Source organism: Lissotriton vulgaris, chromosome 1_2 (genome assembly GCF_964263255.1).
Source record: "Lissotriton vulgaris chromosome 1_2, aLisVul1.2, whole genome shotgun sequence".
In the NCBI taxonomy this organism is placed as follows: Eukaryota; Metazoa; Chordata; class Amphibia; order Caudata; family Salamandridae; genus Lissotriton; species Lissotriton vulgaris.
The window spans coordinates 38,915,161-38,941,185 of NC_141686.1; the positions used below are offsets into that span (position 1 = coordinate 38,915,161).

Here is a 26,025-nt window from a genome sequence, read left to right on the forward strand (position 1 = left end):
TTGTCCGGAGTACACCCACAATTGCGAAGTGACCGACCACCTGTTTTCTAACGATTGTATTCTAATTGTTTTATTTGGCATTATGTGGATGTTTTCTGTATTTCATACGGTACTGATGTGTGCCACAACTGCGCTTTTTTCACGCAAACTGTGTGTTTAATATGTGCACTGCTGTCTGTCTCCATTCATTTCACGCCACTAAATTGGTTGCACGTTTCAGTTATAAGCCTTAATTGGCGATCCAGCATGTTCGTTTAACCAATGTTCTGTGGAATAAATAAAGTTGAAGAAAGTTATGTTTAGATGCTATGATCATTCATTTTTAAATGTCATTAAAGAAAACCAGAAACATTCTCCTAAAATATACAGTAGCTATAGATAAGTTATCACACCTCATAATGTTCGTTTTATTTTTCAAATAACTTTTCTCAGTTTACAAATTCTGCTCAAAGCTTCTAAATTATTTGTTTCGATTCTAGATTGATTTGTGCAGATTGCGCAAGAAGACTATAAATCATAGGGGCTACAAAAAGAGAGGGCTCTATGTGGAATTTCGTGCCCTTTTTTCCACATAACATTGCAAAATCATCTAAACAGTCTGTCACCAAATTTCACGAGGACACTTTCCTCTCGGTGCTTTTGTAAAACTTGTGTAATGCTGATCAGTAGTTGCTCTGTATTGTGTGTGTATATATATATAATATATATATATAATATATATATATATATATATATATATATATATATATATATATATATATATATATATATATATATATATATATATATATATATATATATATACATACAGATATCTGGGTGATCAAATGCCCGAAGTCTGTCGATGTCCGTCACGTAAGTATGTGGAATCTGATTGGCTGCTGAGAGCTGCACTGGTGCATCTAACCTCCAGTCGCCAGGGGTCTGTGGACATCAATGAAATGTGCATTCGTTCTTCTGGAAAAAATATTTCTTTTAGCTATAGGGGCAGGATGGACACACCCCACCCTCAGAGAGAACTAAGGAGATCACCACGAAGAGGAACATTTATCCGGGGATCCAAGTAAAATATTCCGTAGTTTTTCTTTTCTTCAAATGAGCTAACTTTAATGTAACTCTACTGTATGATCCTAATCCTACCAATAATACTGTCCCACACCTCGCACTAGTATGAGCATTTATTGAGCATAGATCCACGATCTGTCCCCCATACCAGTTGCTACTGGCATATAATGCTATTGCTTTTGTACACAGTCGTTGAAAAATAAAGATAAAAGCCTCCATGGCCCCGTATAACAACATCACCTGAACACACCATAAGAAAATAGATGTCTGTTTATGGTAAGTTCAATTTGATTTGTTAAGAGAAAAGTTATCTCAAAAGCTGCGCTTTCAACAGAGGTTTCCAAAGGGTGAACACAAAGCAGCTGTCTGAGGACCATGCACAGTTAATAATGTTGGGAGCAGGGGGTGGTAAAATCCCAAAGAGCCCGGTTGTAGGCAACCCTGGTGCCATTGCCTGCTGGGCACATCCGATGCAGCCACAGCCCTGGCAGGTAAGATCGGTGGAGCCGGGTTGGGGGTGTGGGGGGATTTGGCAGGTGACCATTAAATCAATAATTAATTTTCCCTCCTCGTGGTCTGTCGAAATCACCCCCACCTGGCCCCTTGACTCTTACCTGCACAGGCCACGGCTGATCCAAAGACTGAACCTGTAGCCAGAGTGGTAAGGTGCCAGTAGGAGGGGATGACCAAAGGCTACACCCTGAAGGAATACATTGTGGGAGTTTCTAAACATATGTGGCTTAACACTATTCAGGAGACTGAGGGTAGGAGTACTTAATATCGAGCTAAGTAGAGATGACCCTCATTCACAATCGATCAATTCATTCATTTTTTGTTACTAACATGCAGACCTTTTTCATGTCACGTTTCAGTACTTTAATCAGTAAACGCTTTGGAATTTCAAATGTGCAGACCTAGTTATATGTGCCACAGTCAAAGATGTTTTACATATGACACTCAGGCCCTGATTAAAGTCTGCCCAACACCGTATCGGTCTGGCACCGCGAGACCATAGGTCGGCGGTTCCAACCTTTGTATTAGGATGCGACCGGCCATAGGGCGGTCGGAAACATCCATTCTACAATGAAAGCTTGTGCGGAAGGCAAAAAAGGCCCGCAGCACAAGCTTCCATTGTAAAAGGGATGTTTTTTAAACATCCTTGCACAATGTGGCAGGCACCTCAAGGTGTTTGCCACACGGTGCATGGATGTTTTGGGGGCACCTATGATGCCCCCATGCTCAAGAGTGGATTGCCAAAGGGAAAGGGGGGCCTGCTAGGTGCCCCAGAAAACACTTTCCGACAGCCTTTCCATGTCAGAAAGGCCGACACGAAAGGGCTGTCATAAACAGTCATAATATACAATAGAAGGGGGTTCCCCAGGGCAATAGGCGATGTAGGCAGGAAGGGAGGGGATCAATAGAGCAATTAGAAAAGAACACCCTGCCATGGTTGATAATAAAGGGTCCTGAGCAGGGTCCGATTCTGGTAAGAGGGGAGCAATATCAAATGAATATCAAGACCCAAGACAACAATTAGATAACAGTCAGTTTATCTTTTTATAGAAAATAGATTTTTTTTATTATTATTTGTTTTGATGCAATCAGTCATTTTTAAGAAACAATAAAAAACTAGCAAATTCTAGAATTAATAAAAACCATCAATGAAGTTCATCATTTCATGTGGGGACAGAATTTTCTCCAAAGAATTAGGTGTTCCAATCACTCCAGGGAATTTCAAGGGGCTCAACAGACACTCACATCTTACGGGGGTCATTCATACTCATACAGGTTCAACCACTTCACACAGGTAAATCTCGTTTCGCCTGCAACAAAAAGGTTGGACTTATGGTTGCATGGACGGGGGTGCAACTTGGGAAGGGCAGGTTAGGTGGAATACTGTTGCCGTTCTAGGCCGGCAGTTTTTGATTGTTTCTTAAAAATGACTGATTTCATCAAAACAAATAATAATAAAAAACATCTATTTTCTATAAAAAGATGAACAGACTGTTATCTAATTGTTGTCTTGGGTCTTGATATTCATTTGATATTGCTCCCCTCTTACCATAATCGGATCCTGCTCAGGACCCTTTATTATCAACCTTGGCAGGGTGTTCTTTTCTAATTGCTCTGTGGAAACAGTCATAATGCCAACGGCAGTGCCGAGTCTGGCTCCACCGTCATTAGTGGATCTTTGAATGCTTCCGACACACTGACGGGCCCCTAAAGTCAGTAAACAGCCGTTACAAGGAGTCCTTCACTACGCATGCAATTACAACGCGGTCGTTACAACAACTGCGTTGTAACAATGCATACCATTACCCTGCAAGTCATAACAACGAATTGCGGAGGGGGAGAAGTTGTTGAATTTAAAATCTAACACCTTCTCTACTGTTGCACAGACTGGAGTTGGAATAGTAAATTATACTATTCCAACATCCAGCACCTCCCCTAGAGCAAGTCGTTGTTACAATGCAGTTGTAACGACCTCGTTGTAATTGAATGCGGAGTAAAGGCATGAGTTATAAGCAGTCATATTTTCCAGAGTCCATCGGAAGCGCCGCAGACGGTCCCTCCATCCAATGCCTCCACCCGACGCATCATAACGCGGGTGGTGGACTGCAATGTGAAATGTTGGGCGGACGGCAACCGATGGTCGATCAGTTGTGTGCGCCCGACATCTTAATCGTGCCCAATGCGGTTTTACATGCTTTAAAAATATGGGTACATACCCATTAAGTCTTATTCCAGACTTTCCAGTTTCCAAGAAGTCACTAAATGATAGAAAATGTACTGTGGTGTGTCCCGTGACTGGTTGCTTTTCAGTGTCTCTAAATTTATTGTATGGTTTCCGTCCACTTAATATGAGGCACCAGAGAATTCTACTACAGTGCTAATGCTATTCAGTCATAATGGGGTTATAATTTGCAAGAGCTTTCTCCGGATTTACACATTATTTTTTAGGTAGAGGTTGGTTAAATGAGTTATTTCACTCTTCTTCTCGTCACTGTCCCTCTACTGTCGGAGTTTTATTGGCATGGTATTCCTCAGACTAAGCCACTGGAGAATACCACGGTGGTTCATCTGCAATCACAGTCTCCACTCCTCCTGGCTTGGTCATTCTTTGGTGGTATTGTTCTATTTTTGCTATCACTAAAATGTCATGCCTCGATGCAATTATCTGAACTTTTAGCTTCCAGAGTTTTGGCTTTTCTGTTCTCTGGTGGTGTGGTTTCCTTTCAGCTGCATCACTGTCAGGTGTGGCATCCACCTGGAATTGCACTCATGTACATTTGAAATTTTAAAACATTTTCTGATTAAATGAATCAAATGAGGCATAATGAAATGTTACTGACTACAAATGAATCTATAGTGAATGAGGACTATCTCTCCTTAGCTCAGCCCCTTGCGGAAACAACCATAGGCTTTGCGCAGTGGGCACTGAGATCAGGGTACATGGTGCAGGGTATAGTTTAAAACCCCAACTGCAGACTAGTGACCTCTTAGTACAATGATAGACAGTACTGTGAGTTTGGAGTCTCCCTGCAAGGTGTGACTGAAAGCCATGTCATATACCGCGTGCTTGCAGGGTACGTCTGAAGGCTACAATCTGTGAATTTTGGGAGAAGGGGATTACCCACTAGGGATGACCAAAAGCCACACCATTCATTGAGTACTATTTCAGACCGACGTCTGTGCTCGGTTGGCAGTGGAGAAGTATGGCTCACTGGTTAGAGGAGGCAGACCCTGATGCAGAGGTCAGACCCGGGACCAGGGTTCAATTCCCGACGCGGCAGGGTCTTGAGCTCAAAAATGTCCACGGGCTCGATAATTCTCGCCTCGGTGCCTACTCGAATCATGGGTTCACACTCTGAAACTCTGGGCAATAGCTTGCTTAATCTCCACTATGGCCCACCGAGATGGGATGCCTGGTCTTCACCTTGGGGAAGCCCAGTAGGGGTTATCTCACAGGGAAAGCCAGGACGGGTTCCCAAAAGCAAGCGCTAAGAGACCTGTTGGTGATTTGACTCTATATAAATCGAAATTAACATAACAGTGAGTGTGGGGTATTCAGCCTCATGATGTAAAGTGCTAAAAACCCTTAAAAATTGCAAAAGTCGTTTGATTGATCTACCTTCTCCTTGCTGATGACGCAGCATTGCCTTGTGATACCTCCATCAGTCTTGATACATTTCTGGAGTGATAGGCCCCGTTCTGTGAAGAGAGAAGTTTAGTTAACAACAATAGTCAAACCAAATACATGGGCTTCTTTTAAATGGAATCTTTGCTAGGGTTCCACCAGTTTAGACGCGATTCCTGAATTTGACTGCCTCAGAGTACACCTTAGCGAGGATAAGATGGACCAAACAAATCACATAGAGTGTGATTGTGCCTCAAAGAGTTTGCCTGTAGCTTTGGGGATTTAGCAACCATGATATTTCTAAGGAGGTGTTATACCGCTGCAGGAGTTACAATAATTTAAAGTGCCATACTGTGGGTTTGTGTCCCCTGTTTTAAAGCTTTCAGCCAATGAGAACTCGTTGCTCTGATGGTTCTTCAAGTTACGTAAGAGTGCAGTAATAGTGTCACTTCCTTAGAATTTAGCAATGCTAAGAATAATGAGGAACATTCAAGATCATTTCTGCTTTGAATTAGGGCCTGGACTGCTGCAGAGTTATTGTCTCTTAGAAGAAGAAATCTTGGCTGAGAGGATCGTTTTTTGCCTTCCTTTAGCGTAATATTGGAGACCATTTGCTGTGCTAGTGCTTGGAGGAATCCCTTCGATCAATAATTTTTTGATAGTCCAATTGAAGGAGGAATATATTTTCGTGATCAAAACACGATTTATTTCTTACCAGAAGAGTACATTATTTATTGATAAATCAGCTTGGGAGTTTCTTTTTTTTTTTTTTTTTGATTTTAAAAGTTTTTTTTATTGAAAAATATAAGTGGCATATACAAAGGCAGTTGTATACAGTACATTTGTGTTATCTACATTTCTTGGCTTGTCAAAGGGGAGAAAAGAAAAGAAAGAGAGGGGGGGGGTTGGTGTCATTGTGTTGTCTTTAAGTGTTCGTCGAGTGGCTCCCACATGAGCTCCTTGGCGGTATGTTCTTTCGAGAAATTGCCTGTGATGTTATCTGCTCCTCTTAGGAAGGTGACCCAGTTGATCCATGTTTTGAAGTTTGCTTTTGCCGTGTTCTTCCAGTTCGTTAGGATTATCTTTAGGGCCGCTGTGAGCAACAGGTCCAGTAGGTCTCTCTCTTCTCTGTTGTTTAGGTTCATTGTTAAATGCCCTGTCGCCAAGCTAGCATAGTTGATTGTTAGGTCTGTTTTGAACATGTCGATTATGAATGCAATTATCTGGGCCCAGAGCCTCTTGACTTTCACGCATTCAAAGATGAGGTGTTCGAGGGTGCCTTCCTCCTTCTGACAGTTCCAGCAGTCACTTGATTCTGCAATACCAGCTTTATGGAGCCTGGAGGGAGTCCAGTAGGCTCTGTGGAGGAGCCAGTATTTCGTTTGCGCCAAAAGTATGTGGAATCTGATTGGCTGCTGAGAGCTGCACTGGTGCATCTAACCTCCAGTCGCCAGGGGTCTGTGGACATCAATGAAATGTGCATTCGTTCTTCTGGAAAAAATATTTCTTTTAGCTATAGGGGCAGGATGGACACACCCCACCCTCAGAGAGAGCTCAGGAGATCACCATGAAGAGGAACATTTATCCGGGGATCCAAGTAAAATATTCCGTAGTTTTTTTTTCAAATGAGCTAACTTTAATGTAACAACTACTGTATGATCCTAATCCTACCAATAATACTATCCCAAACCTCGCACTAGTATGAGCATTTATTGAGCATAGATCCACGATCTGTCCCCCATACCAGTTGCTACTGGTATATAATACTATTGCTTTTGTACACAGTTGTTGAAAAATAAAGATAAACGCCTCCATGGCCCTGTATAACAACATCACCTGAACACACCATGAGAAAATAAATAAGGCTGTTTATGGTAAGTTCAATTTGATTTGTTAAGAGAAAAGTTATCTCAAAAGCTGCGCTTTCAACAGAGGTTTCTAAAGGGTGAACACAAAGCAGCTGTCTGAGGACCATGCACAGTTAATAATGTTGGGAGCAGGGGGTGGTAAAATCCCAAAGAGCCCGGTTGTAGGCCACCCTGGTGCCATTGCCTGCTGGGCACACCCGAAGCAGCCACAGCCCTTGCAGGTAAGATCGGTGGGGCCGGTTTGGGGGTGTGGGGGGATTTGGCAGATGACCATTAAATCAATAATTAATTTTCCCTCCTCGTGGTCTGTCGAAATCGCCCCCACCTGGCCCCTTCACTCTTACCTGCACAGGCCACGGCTGATCCAAAGACTGAACCTGTAGCCAGAGTGGTAAGGTGCCAGTAGGAGGGGATGACCAAAGGCTACACCCTGAAAGAATACCTTGTGGGTGTTTCTAAACATATGTGGCTTAACACTATTCAGGGGACTGAGGGTAGGAGTACTTAATATCGAGCTAAGTGGAGATGACCCTCATTCACAATCGATCAATTCATTCATTTTTTGTTACTAACATGCAGACCTTTTTCATGATGTCACGTTTTATTACTTTAATCAGTAAACGCTTTGGAATTTCAAATGTGCAGACCTAGTTATATGTGCCACAGTCAAAGATGTTTTACCATGTAACGATGATATATACTAGACATACAGTAATACAGTTTACAATTTTAAGACTAAGTAATTTCACACTTTTTTAAAAATGCAAGCCCTGTAACATTAATACAGTGTGCACATATGACACTCAGGCCCTGATTAAAGTCTGCCCGACACCGCATCGGTCTGGAACCGCCAGACCATAGGTCGACGGTTCCAACCTCTGTATTAGGATGCGACCGGCCATAGGGCGGTCGGAAACATCCATTCTGCAATGAAAGCTTGTGCGGAAGGCGGAAAAGGCCCGCAGCACAAGCTTACATTGTAAAAGGGATGTTTTTTAAACATCCTTGCACAATGTGGCAGGCACCTCAAGGTGACTGCCACACGGTGCATGGATGTTTTGGGGGCACCTATGATGCCCCCATGCTCAAAAGTGGATTTCCAAAGGGAAAGGGGGGCCTGCTAGGTGCCCCAGAAAACACTTTCTGACAGCCTTTCCATGTCAGAAAGGCCGACACGAAAGGGCTGTCGGAAACAGTCATAATGCCAACGGCAGTGCCAAGTCTGGCTCCACCGTCATTAGGGGATCTTTGAATGCTTCTGACATACTGACGGGCCCCTAAAGTCAGTAAACAGCCGTTACAATGAGTCCTTCACTACGCATGTAATTACAACGCGGTCGTTACAACAACTGCGTTGTAACAATGCATACCATTACCCTGCAAGTCATAACAACGACTTGCGGAGGGGGAGAAGGTGTTGAATTTAAAATCTAACACCTTCCCTACTGTTGCACAGACTGGAGTTGGAATAGTAAATTATACTATTCCAACATCCAGCGCCTCCCCTAGAGCAAGTCGTTGTTACGACTTGGGCGGGTAATGGTATGCGTTGTTACAACGCAGTTGTAATGACCTCGTTGTAATTGAATGCGGAGTAAAGGCATGAGTTATAAGAAGTCATATTTCCCAGAGTCCATAGGAAGCGCAGCAGATGGTCCCTCCATCCAATGCCTCCACCTGACGCATCATAACGCGGTGGTGGACTGCAATGTCAGATGTTGGGCGGACCCCAACCGATGGTCGATCAGTTGTTTGCGCCCGACATCTTAAACGGGCCCAATGCGGTTTTGCATGCTTTAAAAATATGGATACATACCATTAGGTCTTATTCCAGACTTTCCAGTTTTCAAGAAGTCACTAAATGATAGAAAATGTACTGTGGTGTGTCCCCTGACTGGTTGCTTTTCGGTGTCTTTACATTTATTGTATGGTTTCTGTCCACTTAATATGAGGCACCAGAGAATTCTACTACAGTGCTAATGCTTTTCAGTCATAATGGGGTTATAATTTGCAAGATCTTTCGCAGGATTTACACAATATCTTTTAGGTAGAGGTTGGTTAAATGAGTTGTTTCACTCTTCTTCTCGTCACTGGCCCTCTACTGTCGGAGTTTTATTGGCATGGTATTCCTCAGATTACGCCACTGGAGAATACCATGGTGGTTCATCTGCAATCACAGTCTCCACTCCTCCTGGCTTGGTCATTCTTTGGTGGTATTGTTCTATTTTTGCTATCACTAAAATGTCATGCCTCGATGCAATTATCTGAACTTTTAGCTTCCAGAGTTTTGGCTTTTCTGTTCTCTGGTGGTGTGGTTTCCTTTCAGCTGCATCACTGTCAGGTGTGGCATCCACCTGGAATTGCACTCATGTACATTTGAAATTTTAAAACATTTTCTGATTAAATTAATCAAATGAGGCATAATGAAATGTTACTGACTAAAAATGAATCTATGGTGAATGAGGACTATCTCTCCTTAGCTCAGCCCCTTGCGGAAACAACCATAGGCTTTGTGCAGTGGGCACTGAGATCAGGGTACATGGTGCAGGGTATAGCTTAAAACCCCAACTGCAGACTAGTGACCTCTTAGTACAATGATAGACAGTACTGTGAGTTTGGAGTCTCCCTGCAAGGTGTGACTGAAAGCCATGTCATATACCGCATGCTTGCAGGGTACGTCTGAAGGCTACAATCTGTGAATTTTGGGAGAAAGGGATTACCCACTAGGGATGGCCAAAAGCCACACCATTCATTGAGTACTATTTCAGACCAACGTCTGTGCTCGGTTGGCAGTGGAGAAGTATGGCTCACTGGTTAGAGGAGGCAGACCCTGATGCAGAGGTCAGACCCGGGACCAGTGTTCAATTCCCGACGCGGCAGGGTCTTGAGCTCAAAAATGTCCACGGGCTCGATAATTCTCGCCTTGGTGCCTACTCGAATCATGGGTTCACACTCTGAAACTCTGGGCAATAGCTTTCCCAAAAGCTAGCGCTAAGAGACCTGTTGGTGATTTGACGCTATATAAATCGAAATTAACATAACAGTGAGTGTGGGGTATTCAGCCTCATGATGTAAAGCGCTAAAAACCCTTAAAAATTGTGAAAGTCGTTTGATTGATCTACTTTCTCCTTGCTGATGACGCAGCATTGTCTTGTGATACCTCCATCAGTCTTGATACGTTTCTGGAGTGATAGGCCTCGTTCTGTGAAGAGAGAAGTTTAGTAAACAATAATAGTCAAACCAAGTACATGGGCTTCTTTTAAATGGAATCTTTGCTAGGGTTCCACCAGCCGAGAAGAGATTCCTGAATTTGACTACCTCAGAGTACACCTTAGCGAGGATGAGATTGACCAAACAAATCACATAGAGTGTGATTGTGCCTCACAGAGTTTGCCTGTAGCTATGGGGATTTACAGCCTTATTCATCAATCTCCCGTTTTGCGAGGCCCTAATAGCGAATCATAGCGATTCGCTATTAAGGACTCGCAAAACGGGATTCATGTAGGATTAGCAAAATGTTTTGCGATTCCTAATGATTCCTTATTTGCGATTAGCAAATTGCTAATCGCAAATAAGGAAAAACTCCCCATTCATTCCTATGGGCCAAAAGGCCCATAGGAATGAATGGGGAGTATTCCTTATTTGCGATTAGCAATTTGCTAATCGCAAATAAGATTGCGATTTGAAGGGTGCAAGGGGTGTCCAAAGGACACCCTGCAGCACCCCTCAAATGACATTTGACACAGGTGTTGCACACACACATGTCCAAAGGACATGTGTGTGTGTAACATGCAACTCAGAAAAATGCTTTTACAAGCATTTTTCTGAGTTTTCGCTATTTACCACGAGGTTTGACCTCGCGGTAAATAGCGGCCCGAGATTGCAATTTCGCAATTTTTAAATGGATGATGAATTGCATTTAAGGAATCTCAAATAGAGATTCCTTAAATGTAATCCATCGCAAATTTGCGAAAACGCAATTACCGATTTTTGCATTTGGGATGATGAATCCCAAATGCAAAAATCTCACTCGCAAAGGGCCAAATTCTCAGAATCCGGCCCTTTGCGAGCCGATTTAGCCTTCATGAATAAGGCTGCTAGCAACCATGATATTTCTGAGGAGCGGTTATACCGCTGCAGGAGTTACAATAATTTAAAGTGCCATTTTGTGGGTTTGTGTCCCCTGTTTTAAAGCTTTCAGCCAATGAGAACTCGTTGCTCTGATGGTTCTTCAAGTTACGTAAGAGTGCAGTAATAGTGTCACTTTCTTAGAATGTAGCAATGCTAAGAATAATGAGGAACATTCAAGATCATTTCTGCTTTGAATTAGGGCCTGGACTGCTGCAGAGTTATTGTCTCTTAGAAGAAGAAATCATGGCTGAGAGGATCGTTTTTTGCCTTCCTTGAGCTTAATATTGGAGACCATTTGCTGTGCTAGTGCTTGGAGGAATCCCTTCGATCAATAATGGTTTGATAGTCCAATTGAAGGAGGAATATATTTTCGTAATCAAAACACGATTTATTTCTTACCAGAAGAGTACATTATCTATTGATAAAATCAGCTTGGGAGTTTCAATCTTACCCAGGTTGGATGGCCACCGTTTCCAATGTGCGAAATTGTATTTAGTACAAATTACAAAAGATTCAGGAAGAGCCCACCGCACTCAGTGCACTTGTTCTGTTTCTATACTAAACCGAAACTAGGGCATTTTTTCCTTTTCCTCCAGCATATTCTGATTTTCTGCCACAAATTGCTTTTGCCAGTCTGTAGTTCCTCTGGAGGCAGAACTTTTACTTTGCAAATCAGTCTTCCACGTTTCTATTACTTTTAGAATCACTCAATTTATTGCGCCTGAAAGCCGAGTTCAAGCAAATTATTTGAATTCTTAAGTCTGCCTGTTCTTTGCTTTTTCAACTCCTGTTTACAGTTAACATACATTTGACAAAGGCGTGTACTCATTTCTAATCTGTTTACATTTTTCCTTATGTAATACTTTATTTTAAGACTAATAGGGTTGATATGTTTTCAATAGTATCCACTTAATTGATAATTGAATATGCATAGGATATGTGATGAACATGCTTAAAATGTATTATGATTGTCATAGCCCGGTTCCAAAATAAAATGATATTGACTGATAGACTGACTTAAAATGTTATTTATTATATGCCATAAAAAAGTAAAAACAAAAAACTTCAGCTCAAAAGAAGTTTTACAAAGAACATTTTAAAAGGTGCTATGTCAAAAACTACATTAATGAAGAAAAATGTTTTGATAGTAAAGAGAACCATAAGCGAGCATAAACATCTTTAAAAATTACCAGGGGTGAAAAAAAAGGGAGCAGCAGTATCAGTGAGAGGTGTGCATAAAAAAGAACATGCTCAGCACAAAATCAGAGCGCAGTCACCAGTGAGGATGCTGACGCACACAACTCTGCTATCAGATAACACTTTAAGGGTTCCCGTTCTATTTTTGAATAAACAGAATGTGCTGACAGGCCAGAAACACACAGAAGCGATGAGAGCAGAGAAAAAGCTGCCTATTTATGATTGGTGTAGGAAATAGAAAGAGGACTTGCCGAACAGAAGCACTAAAAAGCAATTGACAATTTAAACCCCACAGGCAGTGACTGTAACCTTATTACTGTAGCGATCACCAAATCAATTTTGAATAAGGAACATAAGGAGCAAGTCAAAAAAATTAATTCAACAGCAAGGTAACATAATTGATATAGAGCAACGTTTAACAAGCATTTTCAATGCAATGGTTTCGCCTTTGGAAAAGTTTGAGCTATTGGCATTGTTAATGACAACATTTTTATGTATGTGCTGGTTTTGAAAACAGATAAATAAATGACATTGTCACTTACATTGTTATTAGCTTAATCTCTGCAGTCTCTAGAACTCCATAGCACTCCCTAGTTACTCTACACTCCCTCGCACTGTGCACTCCCTAGCACTCCCTAGCTTCCCTAGTCACTCCGCACCTCTTAGCATTGTGCACTCCCTAGCACTCCTTAGTCACTCCCTAGCACTCCTTAGTCACTCCCTAGCACTCTGCACTCCCTAGTACTCTGCACTGTCTAGCACTCTGCACTCTCTAGTCACTCTGCACTCCCTAGTCACTCTGCACTCCCTAGTCACTCTGCACTCTCTAGTCACTCTGCACTTCCTAGTCACTATGCACTCCCTAGTCACACATACACACTTAGAGCCACACCCCCCCAGAGCCACACACTCCTCCCAGAGCTACACAACCCCCCCAGAGCCACACACATACCACCCCAGAGCCACACACACACCATCCCAGAGCCACACACACATACACACTTTGAGCTACACATATATATCCAGAGCCACACACATACACACTGATTACAAACACACCCAGAGCCACACCCAGATGCACACACAGAGCTACACATACATACCCAGAGTCTCACACACACACACACACACACATAGAGTTATGCATACACCCAGAGTTACACACACATATACACACGCATACAGAGCCACACACACATACACACCTAGAGCCACATAGACACACCCAGAGCCACACAAAGACATACACACAGAGAGCCACACACACATACACTTAGAGCCACACACACACACACATCCTGAGCCACACACACTCAGATCCACACAGAGCTACACACACATACCTAGAGTCACACACACACACCTAGAGACACGCATACACCTAGAGCTACATGCACACATACAGAGAGCCACACACACAAACACACCTAGAGCAACACACACACACACACAGAGCTCTCCAAACACACACACTCAGAGGCACACACATACTTAGAGCGACACACACACACTCATAGCCAGGCATACACATACATCTAGTCAGCGGGAGGGGGGTGCGGGAACACACGGAAAGCACTCACCTGGACCTGGACTTCCTCGGGCGGCGGTTGGCCGCGGAATGACGAAAAGAAACCTCGACGAACACAAAAATAAACCCCGCCCACCGCCGCACTGAGGTGTCCAAAGGGGCAGGATGAGTAAAAATGGCCGGAACGCCCCCGAATCTGCTCCGCAATTGACGGACAGATCTCTGTTCCAATGGCTAGCCTCCATTTATGGAGGTAGCCAATGGAACAGAGGGGCGGATTCCCAGCCACACAGTGTTAGACATAAGATTTCGCCTGCGCGAATCGCTGCTTGCGCAGCTTTTCGCCAGGTCGAAACCGAGAAAACAGGGCCTATCTACCTCCAGAAACGAGCTCCCTATTAGGTGCCACCGAAGAACCTCAGGCCCACTCTAGTTTATGTAATTCTGCAACGGCCCTTGACGAGACTGAACCAAGGAGGAAGAGATACTAGTGTGCAGTGTCCAAGACTATGGATTGCTTCGGCTCAGAGCAGCATCTCCCAAGCTTTAGTTCAGGAAACTCCTGCAAACCAAACCTTTTCCAATGGACTTGAATGAAATGGTCAAGAATTTTATCCCATAACCCAACAACTGGAAAGTGATGAAAAAAACACAGTCTACGCATCCTCTGGACTCTAATGCCCTTGGGCACAATTTCTATCATTCCTCCTGTTTCTGTTGTTTTGTGACATCGAGCGCTACGAAATAGCATAAGCACTTATTAAAACATCAATAACATAAAATTAGTCAGTGCTTGAAAATGTCTGCAGTTCTTGACTTACTGCATAAGGATCTGTCATTTGTGCATTCAAAAAACATTTTCCCTCCTATCTCTTAGGTACACAAAAAACTTTGTGAATAGACCTAACGCAAATTGGTCAAATGGAGAAGCTTGGACAAGAACTCGATCAGGACACCAGCTTCTCCTGCCAACAATTTAGTAACTACTATCCCATGTACCTTCCCTTGACCCATATGTAGTAAAGCATTTTACATGTTCATATTCGGAATATCAAATAGCTATAAGTTGACACACAATAAGTTATACCTTTTCACTGCAAAAACATAAAAATATTGTCAAAGCCAACAGGTCTGGCCCGACAAGCGTACAATGCATCTTTTTACTAAAATGTATCCAATATTCAATAGCAAATCTATAAAAATAAAAGGAAGTTGCCCAGGTGCACAAGTCCTGAAACTACAGTGCACTCTTTTTCATGCATGTGTGTACGTGATCAGTCAAAAAGCGTTCTGTCACAGTGGAAGGCAGCCAATGGATAAAGATTATTGGCACACTGTCCATGCTATCCCAATGGTAAGTGGAAAGTAAATGTCAATGACAGTTGAACAGGCCACTTGATGAATACGGCTCACTGAGAGACGTTTTGTTTATGCATTTATGAGGTTCGGTTATATTTAAAAAGATAAAATACAGAAGGTTGGTACAACAACTAAAGCCACTTTTAAGTCAGACCAGAAAATTAGCCCTAAGGCGCTCGTATGGCAAATGGTGCGGTTCACAATGCTGGTCTGGACATTACTTAATTCTCCTCGGTCAGGCCAATCACAGGCACATAGAGCTTCCGCAGAGGAGGACAAAGTCTGTTAGAAGCCAACAAACAGTAGCCGAGGCCAAAACGGAATTCACTGTCTTTGCTTTCCAGGCAGAAGGATGTAACAAAATGAATTGATATTATGCATCTGGGAGAGGAGGAAGGGCACATAGAGCTATTGTTTCAAATATCAGCTGATTATGACATAATATTTATTCACACATTTTGTCAGTGTTGTGACGAAAAGCATCAGCTTTACAATGTCGGTCCCATCCTCGGGCTGTGGTTTCTTCAGTAAGATAAAGAAACATTGTGAGAAAAACTGCCTTCTCATTGCTTTTTGTCATGTCAGAGGAGGCTCAGTGAAAGGAACCATCGAAAGGCGTTATGTGCCCTTGCTGTAGGAGACCAAATTCCTCTTAAGCTGTCACCACATCTTCAATGTAGGTTAATGGCTGTTGTAGTGGGAAATGCCATGAGATAAATGCCTGCACGCGGCGCTCAAGGAGATACTCATAGCGAGTGTGGATGGACATTTTCTCAAAGTTAAAGCCCTCTAGAACTTTTTATTAATTATTGGAATGGCTTGCTGAAAGCAGCAGTTTGGGAAACTTTATGAGGGGTATTTTAAAAATGTGTACATGAATGATGTGATTTTGCCTAATGTACTTGCTATAATAAACTGCGGCACAGTTCTGTAAAACAGGGTCAGTTGAAGTTACGAGAACCCATAAATAAACAAGGCAGGGGCGTCTGAGTCAGTGACTAGAGTAATATAAACGTTATGCAGCGTTATACCGGGTACAAGCAGGGAAGAGTACTGCCGAGCCAATGGCTGGGGTAATACTGGCTTTATGATGCTCGGTAACGGGGTGCAAGCAGAATAGAGTATTGCGGAGTAACTCACTGGGATTAAACAGACTTTGCAGCTCAGGGACGCGTCATGCCTGAATTTAGCAAGGGAATACATATTCACGTTATACATAAAAACAAACCCTTCTAAAGATTAACATAGGAATGTGGATTGCGCAACGTGCTGGTATGAAAAAAAATCTACGATCACAATCTGGTAAATTCGAAGAGTGTGACTGGACTAATCGTACCCCGGGATTTTACTGAAAAGGGGTTTTAAGGCTGCCGTTGCTTTAACCTGAAGTATTAAACCTTTCTCTGCACAGTCAGCGTGGACGCATCTCCGCCGGTGGATCCTCTCTCCTTACAACTCGCAGGGGGGACGGGACTGGCGCGGGGGGTTAAAAAATACATTTAAAAAAAATAAAACTTACCTGACTGCTGTGTCCGCGTCAGAGCAGAGGAAGCAGCTCTAGTGTGGGTAGAAAGCGGCAGCATCACCGTACTCGGCACCGGCTGGGCAACAATGGAGGACACAAAGCTTACAAAATTAGCAAGGGCCGTGGGAGGAGAGGGGAGCATTTCTATTTCCCGAGCATCAAAAGGTTACGCACACGGGCAGGCTGATAGTATGCTCTGCATTGCGACCCTCGTGCCACTCGAGAAACAGTGACTCAAGAACACAATTGAACATAATCAGACAATGCCAAGAGAAGGGGATGGAGGATAGAGGGATGTTCGTAAGCCACGAACAATGATCACAACGCGCCGCCTCCCCCCCCAAAAAAAATAACATCCGCCCACTGCCGAAATGACGTCACAAAGGGGTGGGATGAGAAAAACATCGCAGGAACGCCCACGAATCGCCTCGGCGAATGACGAATGCCTCTCTCTTCCAATGGCTAGCCTCCATTTATGGAGCTAGCCAATGGGAGACAGAGGCGGGACTAAGCCCCACACTGTAGGAACATAAGATTTCTCCTGGCGGAGCTAGTGCTCCGGCCCAGGCGAAACCTAAAAATGAGGAAACATGGAAATATTTACTAGAGACAAATTAGTTTCAGTTGCTTATGGAAAAGGGAAGAGATGTACAGCAACCGTCTGTTCAAACCGCCAGTTTTAAATTGCAAGTATTTAAAGTCATTATCATGCTGTATTATGCACCCTACTAACAGTTTTAACGAAAGGTTAAGGTACAATGTAAATGCACCAGATGTGGATCTGAAAAATAAATAAATAAAAGTCTGTTCTAAATTGTTGAGTCACACAAACAGGCCACAGTGCCAGAGGTTGGAGCACAGATTACATTGAAAACGTATACCAGAAGTGCTTATAGCTAACTCCCAGTGTATTTTTATACTATTTTTAGCATTCACACCAGTAGCTTCAAAGGAGTTTGGTATGGGGACTTCAGGCATGCCCTGACCCCAAAGCTGCAGCTATCTCCTTTTTACTACACCTAGAGTGAAGTTCACAGGGGAAAAGTGCTTGAAATGGGATAATAGAAATGCAGGTACTCCGTACCGGAGAACCTGCTTGTTTCCGAAAAGTGTAGGTACTCTCTAATTATAAGTATTACGTCTGTCTGGAGAATTGCTGGTACTCTCCTTCTCAAAATAAAAAAGTGCTGGTACTCTGTACTGGACAGTACCAACCCATTTAAAGCACTGCAGGGGAAAGGAGCGGGTGAGAGAGAAATTCCAGGAGTGCAGGGAATGGGGGTGAAGAGAATGGAATTTTGAGAAGGCAGAGATGTGGTGGAGCGCCCTGGGAAAGAGAGCGGTGCGAGAGAGCTGGGGGGAAATAGAGGTGCAGGATCAGTGAGAGCACCAGGGAGGAGGAGGCAGGACAGGAATCTTGGTTGGAAAAGAGGTGTAGGAGAGAGAGCATAGGGTAAAAAGTAGATAGGCATCGAGAGCACTGAGGAGAAGGTGGTGATGTGGAGATCACAGGAAAAGAGAGAATGCACAAGACAGCAGAGGAAAGAGAAGGATATAAACAGCAAGAACGCCAGTGATGCAGCGTTTTGGTCCAACCCTCTAAACATTGGTCCTCCGATGGACCCTTCTTCCCCACTGAGAGGTGAAGGAAGCTAACATTACATTATTCAAATTTCAATTAACAGTGTAACCCACTTGGCTACACAATAAGCTACAGGAATCCGTAACTATAGTTCAGAAGGTTTATTACAAGTTAGCAATCAAGTTAAGGTAAACGATTCTCAGCACCATGCCATAAAGGTACAGAATAACAACTAGGAAACCCATCCTCCTAAAGAAGTTTAGACATGCCAGTATTAAATACACAAGAAGTTCAGTCACAGCAATACAAAAGATTAACAGTAGTATCTGATGCTGAGAGAAGAGTCTCAAAGAGTTTCTCGTTTATACATAGGGAAATCTAGAATCACCTAAATTAGAATCCACGCTAAAAGGAAGGTTCTGGCACCTTAAAGATCTAAAAAGTCAGGGGACTGTAGAAAAATAGGAAAAATCTAAGGAAGTATGGAAAGTGAGAAAAACAAAGTGTAGGAAGTAAGGGAAGGTATGAGCATTGCAGAAACTCGATTAAGAGTCTTGAGTCAGGGAAGTAAGTGTTAGCCTAAACCACACTCAGCAAGGATCAAAGGGAATAAGCATAGAGGGCTGAACCTCTCAAAGTCCAAGGAAAAGTAATGCTCCTAAAAGCTCTGGAAAGGTTCTGAAAGTGTTCTGAAGGAACATCTTATCTCCAACTGTGTGAACACTAAGGGGCCCATTATGATGGCGGGCGGAGGCACCACTGCTATGCTTTCGCATGCGGAAGATGCCTTTTTTCGCACGCCAGCAGCTTTTCTCACGCCCGCCATATTAGTATGGTCAAACATAGCTCATTTCCCGTACAACTTGAACCGCCGTAAAAATACACTGCCACCACGGCAGTGTGAGCCAATAGAGACCCACCGCCATGCCGAATGACGTCCCGACCGCCGTACAAATCAGGATGCCCCAAACAGCCAGTCACACCACAGCGGAGAAACCGCCCAACCAGAGACGGCGGAAGCCTGACAGTGGAGCACGAACCAGTTTCCCGGTCCCTCTGCCCGGTCACAACTGCAGTGGATCCAGCTCTACACGTCTTCCCGGTGCTGTACCTGATATACTACCAGCAACTCATGCACCATCGCGGCCGCCGCCGCAGGTACGCAATAACACAACTCCGCACATAACAACAACACATTACCCATGTGCAGATATAGGGTTCCTGTCCACACCAGACACCCTGGTGGGGACAGGAACATATCCACACGTGTACCCACACATGTCCTACCTGTCACAAAATCACCCCTCCGCATCCAGGTCACCCATCTACAGCGATCTTGAAGTAATGTCCTGGTCACGCCACCGCAGTGGTGAAAACACGGGAAAATATGCGCACAATGCAGGAGGCAGTGCCAGCGCCAGGCATGGGCAATCCACAAAGATCACAGGGCCACACCTCCACCCTCCACACACTAGCCCCCCCAAATGAAGGGTCATGCCATGTATCCCTCCTGTGCTACCCCATGCACAATAACCAGACAGGTGAACCCACAACCTGCACCACACAGCAAACAACTAAGGAGACAGCCTCAGCAGGTGTGGCTGTAGAGGAACACACAGCACAGAAGAACAGGGCCAAGGCACCCACACACCACAACACCACACTCATGGCAAGATAACTGAGTCCAAGCATAACATGAACACACACCCAGATAATGAACAATCACTCAACTGGACACAGAGCCTGCCAAGTTACACAGACATACCCCACACTGACTCACAGCCACAGACCAGATGCAGCAGCAATGGAGGATAACAAATAGGAAACCGGAAGTGAGGTGCACACAAATGGAAGGCCAAGGAGTTAACCACCAAGCATGTGTACATCACATGCAAGCATGCAAGAGAAGGAATATATAACAACACCCTCAGCCCATCAAATCACACATGGCTGGCACAGTGAGTGAAGTCAAACCACAGTCACTTCAGTGGAACAACTCAGGGAGAGAGCAAGACAACCCATGTATAGGCACATGGATGAAAGGAAGAATATGAAGTTAAACAGTGAACAGCCACACAGCTGTCTCCAACTACTTGACAGGAGTATGTCAGCAGCACATCACTCCATGACTGTCAAACTCAAGTCGGAACCTTCATACATACCCCACCCCACCCCAACACACCTGCAGCACACAACACCAGTGTCAAACACACAGAAGGGTGCCAAAAATGTCCAGTCAATACACTTACAAACACTTCTCCCTGTTGGATATCCACAACCATCACACACACACTGGGATGCCTGAACAAATGTTTGCACAAAACAAAAGCCAAACAGACAACTCAATAAAAACACACACAGAACTACAACAAGACTAGACATGACCTTTCAGCAAAACTGTGGAAAGGCAATGGCAGCACATACAGAACAGAGTATACAACCGAATCAGTCAGGAACAATGCACAGACAACATACCACAACACAGACAAGAAGTGCATAATCACAAAACAATCATGGACACAAATTGGGAAAAATGGGCCTACAATGACACACAGACAGACATACCACACCACCCATCAAGTCAACATGGTGTCATAGTGTACCACATGCCTGCACATGCACAAGAATGACAAGAGATAGCTCAAATATGAGAGGAGAAAACACCAAGGACGCACCTAAAACTGACACAGAAACTAGAATAGACCTAAGTTCATGTGACAGACACATAAGTAAGGCACAGCACACTGGCAACACACGTCGGAATGAAACACACCACACCAACAAAACACACACACTGACATGCAAATAGAACACCACACACAGAGCATCTGTCAACTGCAAGAGACAACACAGCCCAAACACTGCACACAGCCATATCAAACACACAACAGATGCACATGCAAATAAATCAAATTGCAAACACACCAGGCAAGGACAAGGCAACATACACTTACAGCACTACATTCACACCAAGCAGTGTGTGCACACCAAACATACCAGTTCCACACAGATATGAGTGACTCACCATGAACAGCCACAACAACAATCAAAATAGCACACAGACAACACCACACTCAGGAAGTTAAACAGTACCTCATCAAACACACAAACAGCTAACCCAACATCCACAGATGCACAAGTCTGGGACCTCAAAGTGGAAACAACATGACCAAAGGACTGTGCAGCACAAACAGTTGAACTGCATATGAGCAACCATGACTGCAAAACAGTACAAGAAAATCACATATAACCAATTGGGAAAATGTCCTGAGTGGCACATTGCTCCTGTGCACAGATCTGCACCACAAAGCACAGTTTTACAAATGAAGTGATGGGGAGGCACACACACAGGCAACCCAAGGGAACATATGACATGAAAGTGAAGTGTTGTGAAGTGTTGTGTACGGCATCAGTGTGGCTCAATGATTAGAGTGGCAGACCCTGATGCAGAGGTCCAGGGTCAATTCCCCGCCTCGTGGGTCTTGGGCTAAAAAATTCCATGGACCTGATAATTCTCACCTCAGTGCCTATTCCAATCATGGAGTCCCACTCTGCAACTCTGGGTAATAGCTTGCTTAATTTCCACAACGGCCCCCACAACACTAAGGATGCCTGGCCTCCACCTTGTGGGTGCCCAGGAGTGGACGCCTCACAGGGAAAGCCAGGATGGGTTCCACAGCGGTATTCGTACAAGCGCCTTGAGACCCTTGCGGGTGAGTAGTGTGCTATACAAGTATCAATTTACAATTTTTACAATTTTCACACAGCACATGACAAAGCCCCATGTGACAGCAATGCATGAGAAAACACACCCATAGTGTCAATGTGGCTGAGCAGGTCTGCACGGTGACCACAAACAGTATCAAGACACAGGCTGATCAACAAAACACAACACTGACTTGCCAGTCACACACTCTGCTTATTCACAATTGCGACCAACAACAAGTAGAAGTCAGCCAGAACTACATGGACACACCAACACACTGCACAGTGCACAACATACAACTCACACATGGGCACACAATCACAATCACAGGGCTGCACAATCAGACAAACAGGCACTCAACTCCTGGGTGACACATGTGTGTAGTTGGCATTGCAAGGGCACACACAAATCAACACTCCAGACAAATTCACCCCCTTACACTGCACACTTCCTGACCAACCAAGTGCACACATTGAAAGTAGCCCATGTGACTAGGATGACTGCCCATCACAAGATGACCACACACCAACACTGCTGGGCACACATAAAGTAAGATCATACATACATGATTTCCCTGGTCAGCCTGTCTGCAATCCTGTGAATAGATCTCACTCTGTGCTGGCTGTGCCTCCACACCTGACGTGTACAATATAGCTAACACGAACAAAGAATGATAATGATAACAGTATTTTATCTAAAACCACCATCATTGCACCCACAAGCTTCAGAGTCAGGAAGAACTTAAGTCCCTGTCACCCCTGTAAAAACTAGAAAAAGTGAGACAAGCCATTGGCAATGTTGAAGTGGCATACAGAGCATGTGTCTCAGTAAATCATACCCACATAGAAAACACTTTATTCAGTAAGGACACTGACAAAACAGACAACAGGAGCAACTGTCTTTATTCACATATTGCACAGATAGGCACCAATATTAGACAAGAGCAAGGCCAGTGGCCAGCACAAAGTGCAGAGTAGTTACATGAAATCCTGCATAGGCAAGTGGCAAACATCAGTGAACAACAAGGCCAGTGGCCAGTCCAATGTGCAGAGGAGTTACATGAGATCCTGCACAGGCAAGGGGCAAGGGGCAAACAGCAGGGAACAACAAGGCAAGTGGCCAGTCCAATATACAGAGTAAGTACATGAGATTCTGCACAGACAAGGGGCAAACAGCAAGGCCAGTGGCCAGTTCAATGTGCAGAGTAAGTACATGAGATGCTGCACAGGCAAGTGGCAAACAGCAGGGAATAACAAAGCCAGTGGCCAGTACAAAGTGCAGAGTAATTACATGAGATCCTGCACTGGCAAGTGGCAAACATCAGTGAACAACAAGGCCAGTGGACAGTCCAATGTTCAGAGTAAGTACATGAGAAGCTGCACAGGCAAGATGCAAACATCAGTGAACAACAAGGCCAGTAGCCAGCACAAAGTGCAGAGTAAGTACATGAGAAGCGACAGAGGCAAGGGGCAAACATCAGTGAACAACAAGACCAGTGGCCAGCACAGAGTGCAGAGTATTCACATGAGATCCTGCACAGGCAAGGAGAACACAGCAGGGAACAATAAGACTAATGGCCAGTCCAATGTGCAGAGTAAGTACATGAGAAGCTGCACAGGAAATGTGTGTGACCGTACCCTGCCATGGTCAGCAACACAGTCAGGAGGTAACAATGGGTAGCACAGGCAGCGCTGTGGGCGAGACAGGTGTGTGAGGGGGACTTCCACTGAGACTTGGCTGTCAGTCGGACTGGGAGGTGGCTGTGTATTGGGGACAGTTGGAGGACTGGACCGGGGAGAGAGAGGCCCAGCTGAGGTAGAGACATCAGTGACTTGGGAAGCCAGAGGGCTGCTTAGACCAGGTGGTGTGGTGGCACATAGAGGTGGAGTCATGCTGCCGTGAGACACAGTATGGGTGGGAGATTGTGGAGGGGTACCTTTCCACTTTTTGTGGACTCTAAATAGGTTCCCTGTCTTAGGATTAATGGCAAGAGGTGTGGACAAAACAGGCACACTTACAACCAATGCTGCATCAGGTGCAAACGGTGGCCCTTCCTCTGGGGACATGCCGGATCCAGCGGTATGTTTGGCCTGGCCTTTCCTTTGCCCTTCCATCCCGTTTTACCAGGTGTACCCCCTACAGTTCCCTCTTTTCCCTGCTTCACAGGGCTTTGGATGGGAGTTGAGGTTGTGGGTGAATCTGCCTTGGAGCTCTTCTTATGTGTACTCTTAGCAGGCACCACCTTCTCAGCGGGCATGGAACCTATCTGCGTGTCTTTGCGAGACGCTTTTGGGGCAGAATTGTCCTTGGCTGGGGATGCCTCTGAGACATGTGACCTTGAGGCCTGCTTCTTGGCTTTTGGCCCCTGGTGTCGCCTGATGGGCTTTTGTCTATGCGCTTTGGAGTGGCTTTAGTTTTCTTTGGGGATGGTGTCTGTGCCCTGGACCGCTTGGGCTGCTGCTGCTGTGTGCTGGGTGTGCTGTATCTTGCCCTTGAGGTCTGTGGTGTGTTGTCCCTATCATCAGATGTCGCACTAGCAGGGGGTGGACAAAGGGACTGGAGCTGGACTCTGTGACTGTGCCAGCTGAATGCCTGCCGTCACTATATGGAGGAAAAAGAGTGGACAGTCCGGTGTAGCCCACCCACGTCTGAATGAATGCCCTCCATGAAAGCAATGACCTGGACCAATTTTTTGTCATGGTCTAGGAAGGTGTTGATGAGAGTTGTCTCACCCACACACAGCTGGCGCAAAAGGTCCACTGACTCAACACTGAGGGCAGCAGGGGAGGCAGGTGCAGCGGTGCCTGGGGTGAAGAACACCCTTCTCTTCTTACTGTTGCGAACACGGCCAGCACAAGTGGAAGTAGCTGGGAGGGTGGGCGCTGGATGCTGTGTGGTAGAAGAGGAGGCAGAGTTCCCACTCCCTGTGCCCGCCAACATATATGTGTCACCGCTGGCATCAGATGACGTAGAGGATGGTGTCTCGGGCTGTGATTCCTCAAGCGGACTCCTGTCCCCCTCTGAGGCGCTGGTCACATCAGTGGCACTGTGCTTGTGTGCAGCAGTTGTGCTTGATGCCTCACCAATGGTGTCCACCCCCTGTCCTTCGGTGCCCACGGGAGATGCTGCATGAGAGAGAGAGATGTAGGGTCAGTTCATTAGCATCAGCAGAACAATCATATGCCAGCAAAGCATCCCTAAAGATGATGAAATCGCCATGTTGCACACCACCCTGTGCAATAACATTGTGCAACCTCAATTTTTAACTTGAATTTTGTTTGTCAACAAGCAAACGGGGCATAAATGAGCCATGTGATGACCACACAGCACAATATCCTGTCAGTGGCTCCGTTCAACCAGACACACAAATAGCTATGAGCATACCTAGGGCCCTAATGGGGCAAAGATGTACCCCAAGACATGTTGCCACTGTCGTATCTGGATAGAGAAGAAGGGGACAACAAGATACAAGACTACAACATAACAGTCCACCATGTTGTACTTTGGGCACAACTACAGTTGCACATTGGTGTCAGATGTCTAAGCCTCACAATACTGAGGCCAGGAAATGCACACATTGATGAAAGCACGCGCAGATGATGCACACTGCCATTCCTTTCCATGGGATTTTCCAGACTGCATCCAGCTCAGATGATACCTGAAGCCCACAACTCAGAATGCAATGTCAATTCCCATTACTCACATTACATTAGGAAGTACAGGTACGGCAAATGCATGACAGCTGCACCCAACACAGAGGCCACTTACAAGCCACTGCATCACACTACCAACAGCACAGCCCAGCGCTGGCCCAGGCTGTGAACACATGCAGCCACTCTTAGCCAAAATCACCCTTCCAAGAACACTCTCCCCTAGCTTGCTGCTGATGCTCCTTCAAACGTGCATCCAGCTCAGGCTATCTCACG

At 44.8% G+C, this 26,025-nt stretch overlaps 1 protein-coding gene across 1 annotated transcript in view; it reads right to left on the reverse strand.

Annotated features, from left to right (window-relative positions):
• Window positions 1-4,114: 4,114 nt before the first annotated feature.
• Window positions 4,115-26,025, reverse strand: part of LOC147733884 (uncharacterized) — a 62,975-nt gene continuing 41,064 nt past the window's right edge. Inside the window, exons 5-8 of the mRNA XM_086952459.1 lie at window positions 24,746-25,224; window positions 16,806-16,887; window positions 5,198-5,277; window positions 4,115-4,333 (exon numbers count right to left, since the gene is read on the reverse strand). Coding sequence (XP_086808585.1) covers window positions 4,115-4,333; window positions 5,198-5,277; window positions 16,806-16,887; window positions 24,746-25,224 — 860 coding nt within the window. The remainder of the gene's footprint in view (window positions 4,334-5,197; window positions 5,278-16,805; window positions 16,888-24,745; window positions 25,225-26,025) is intronic.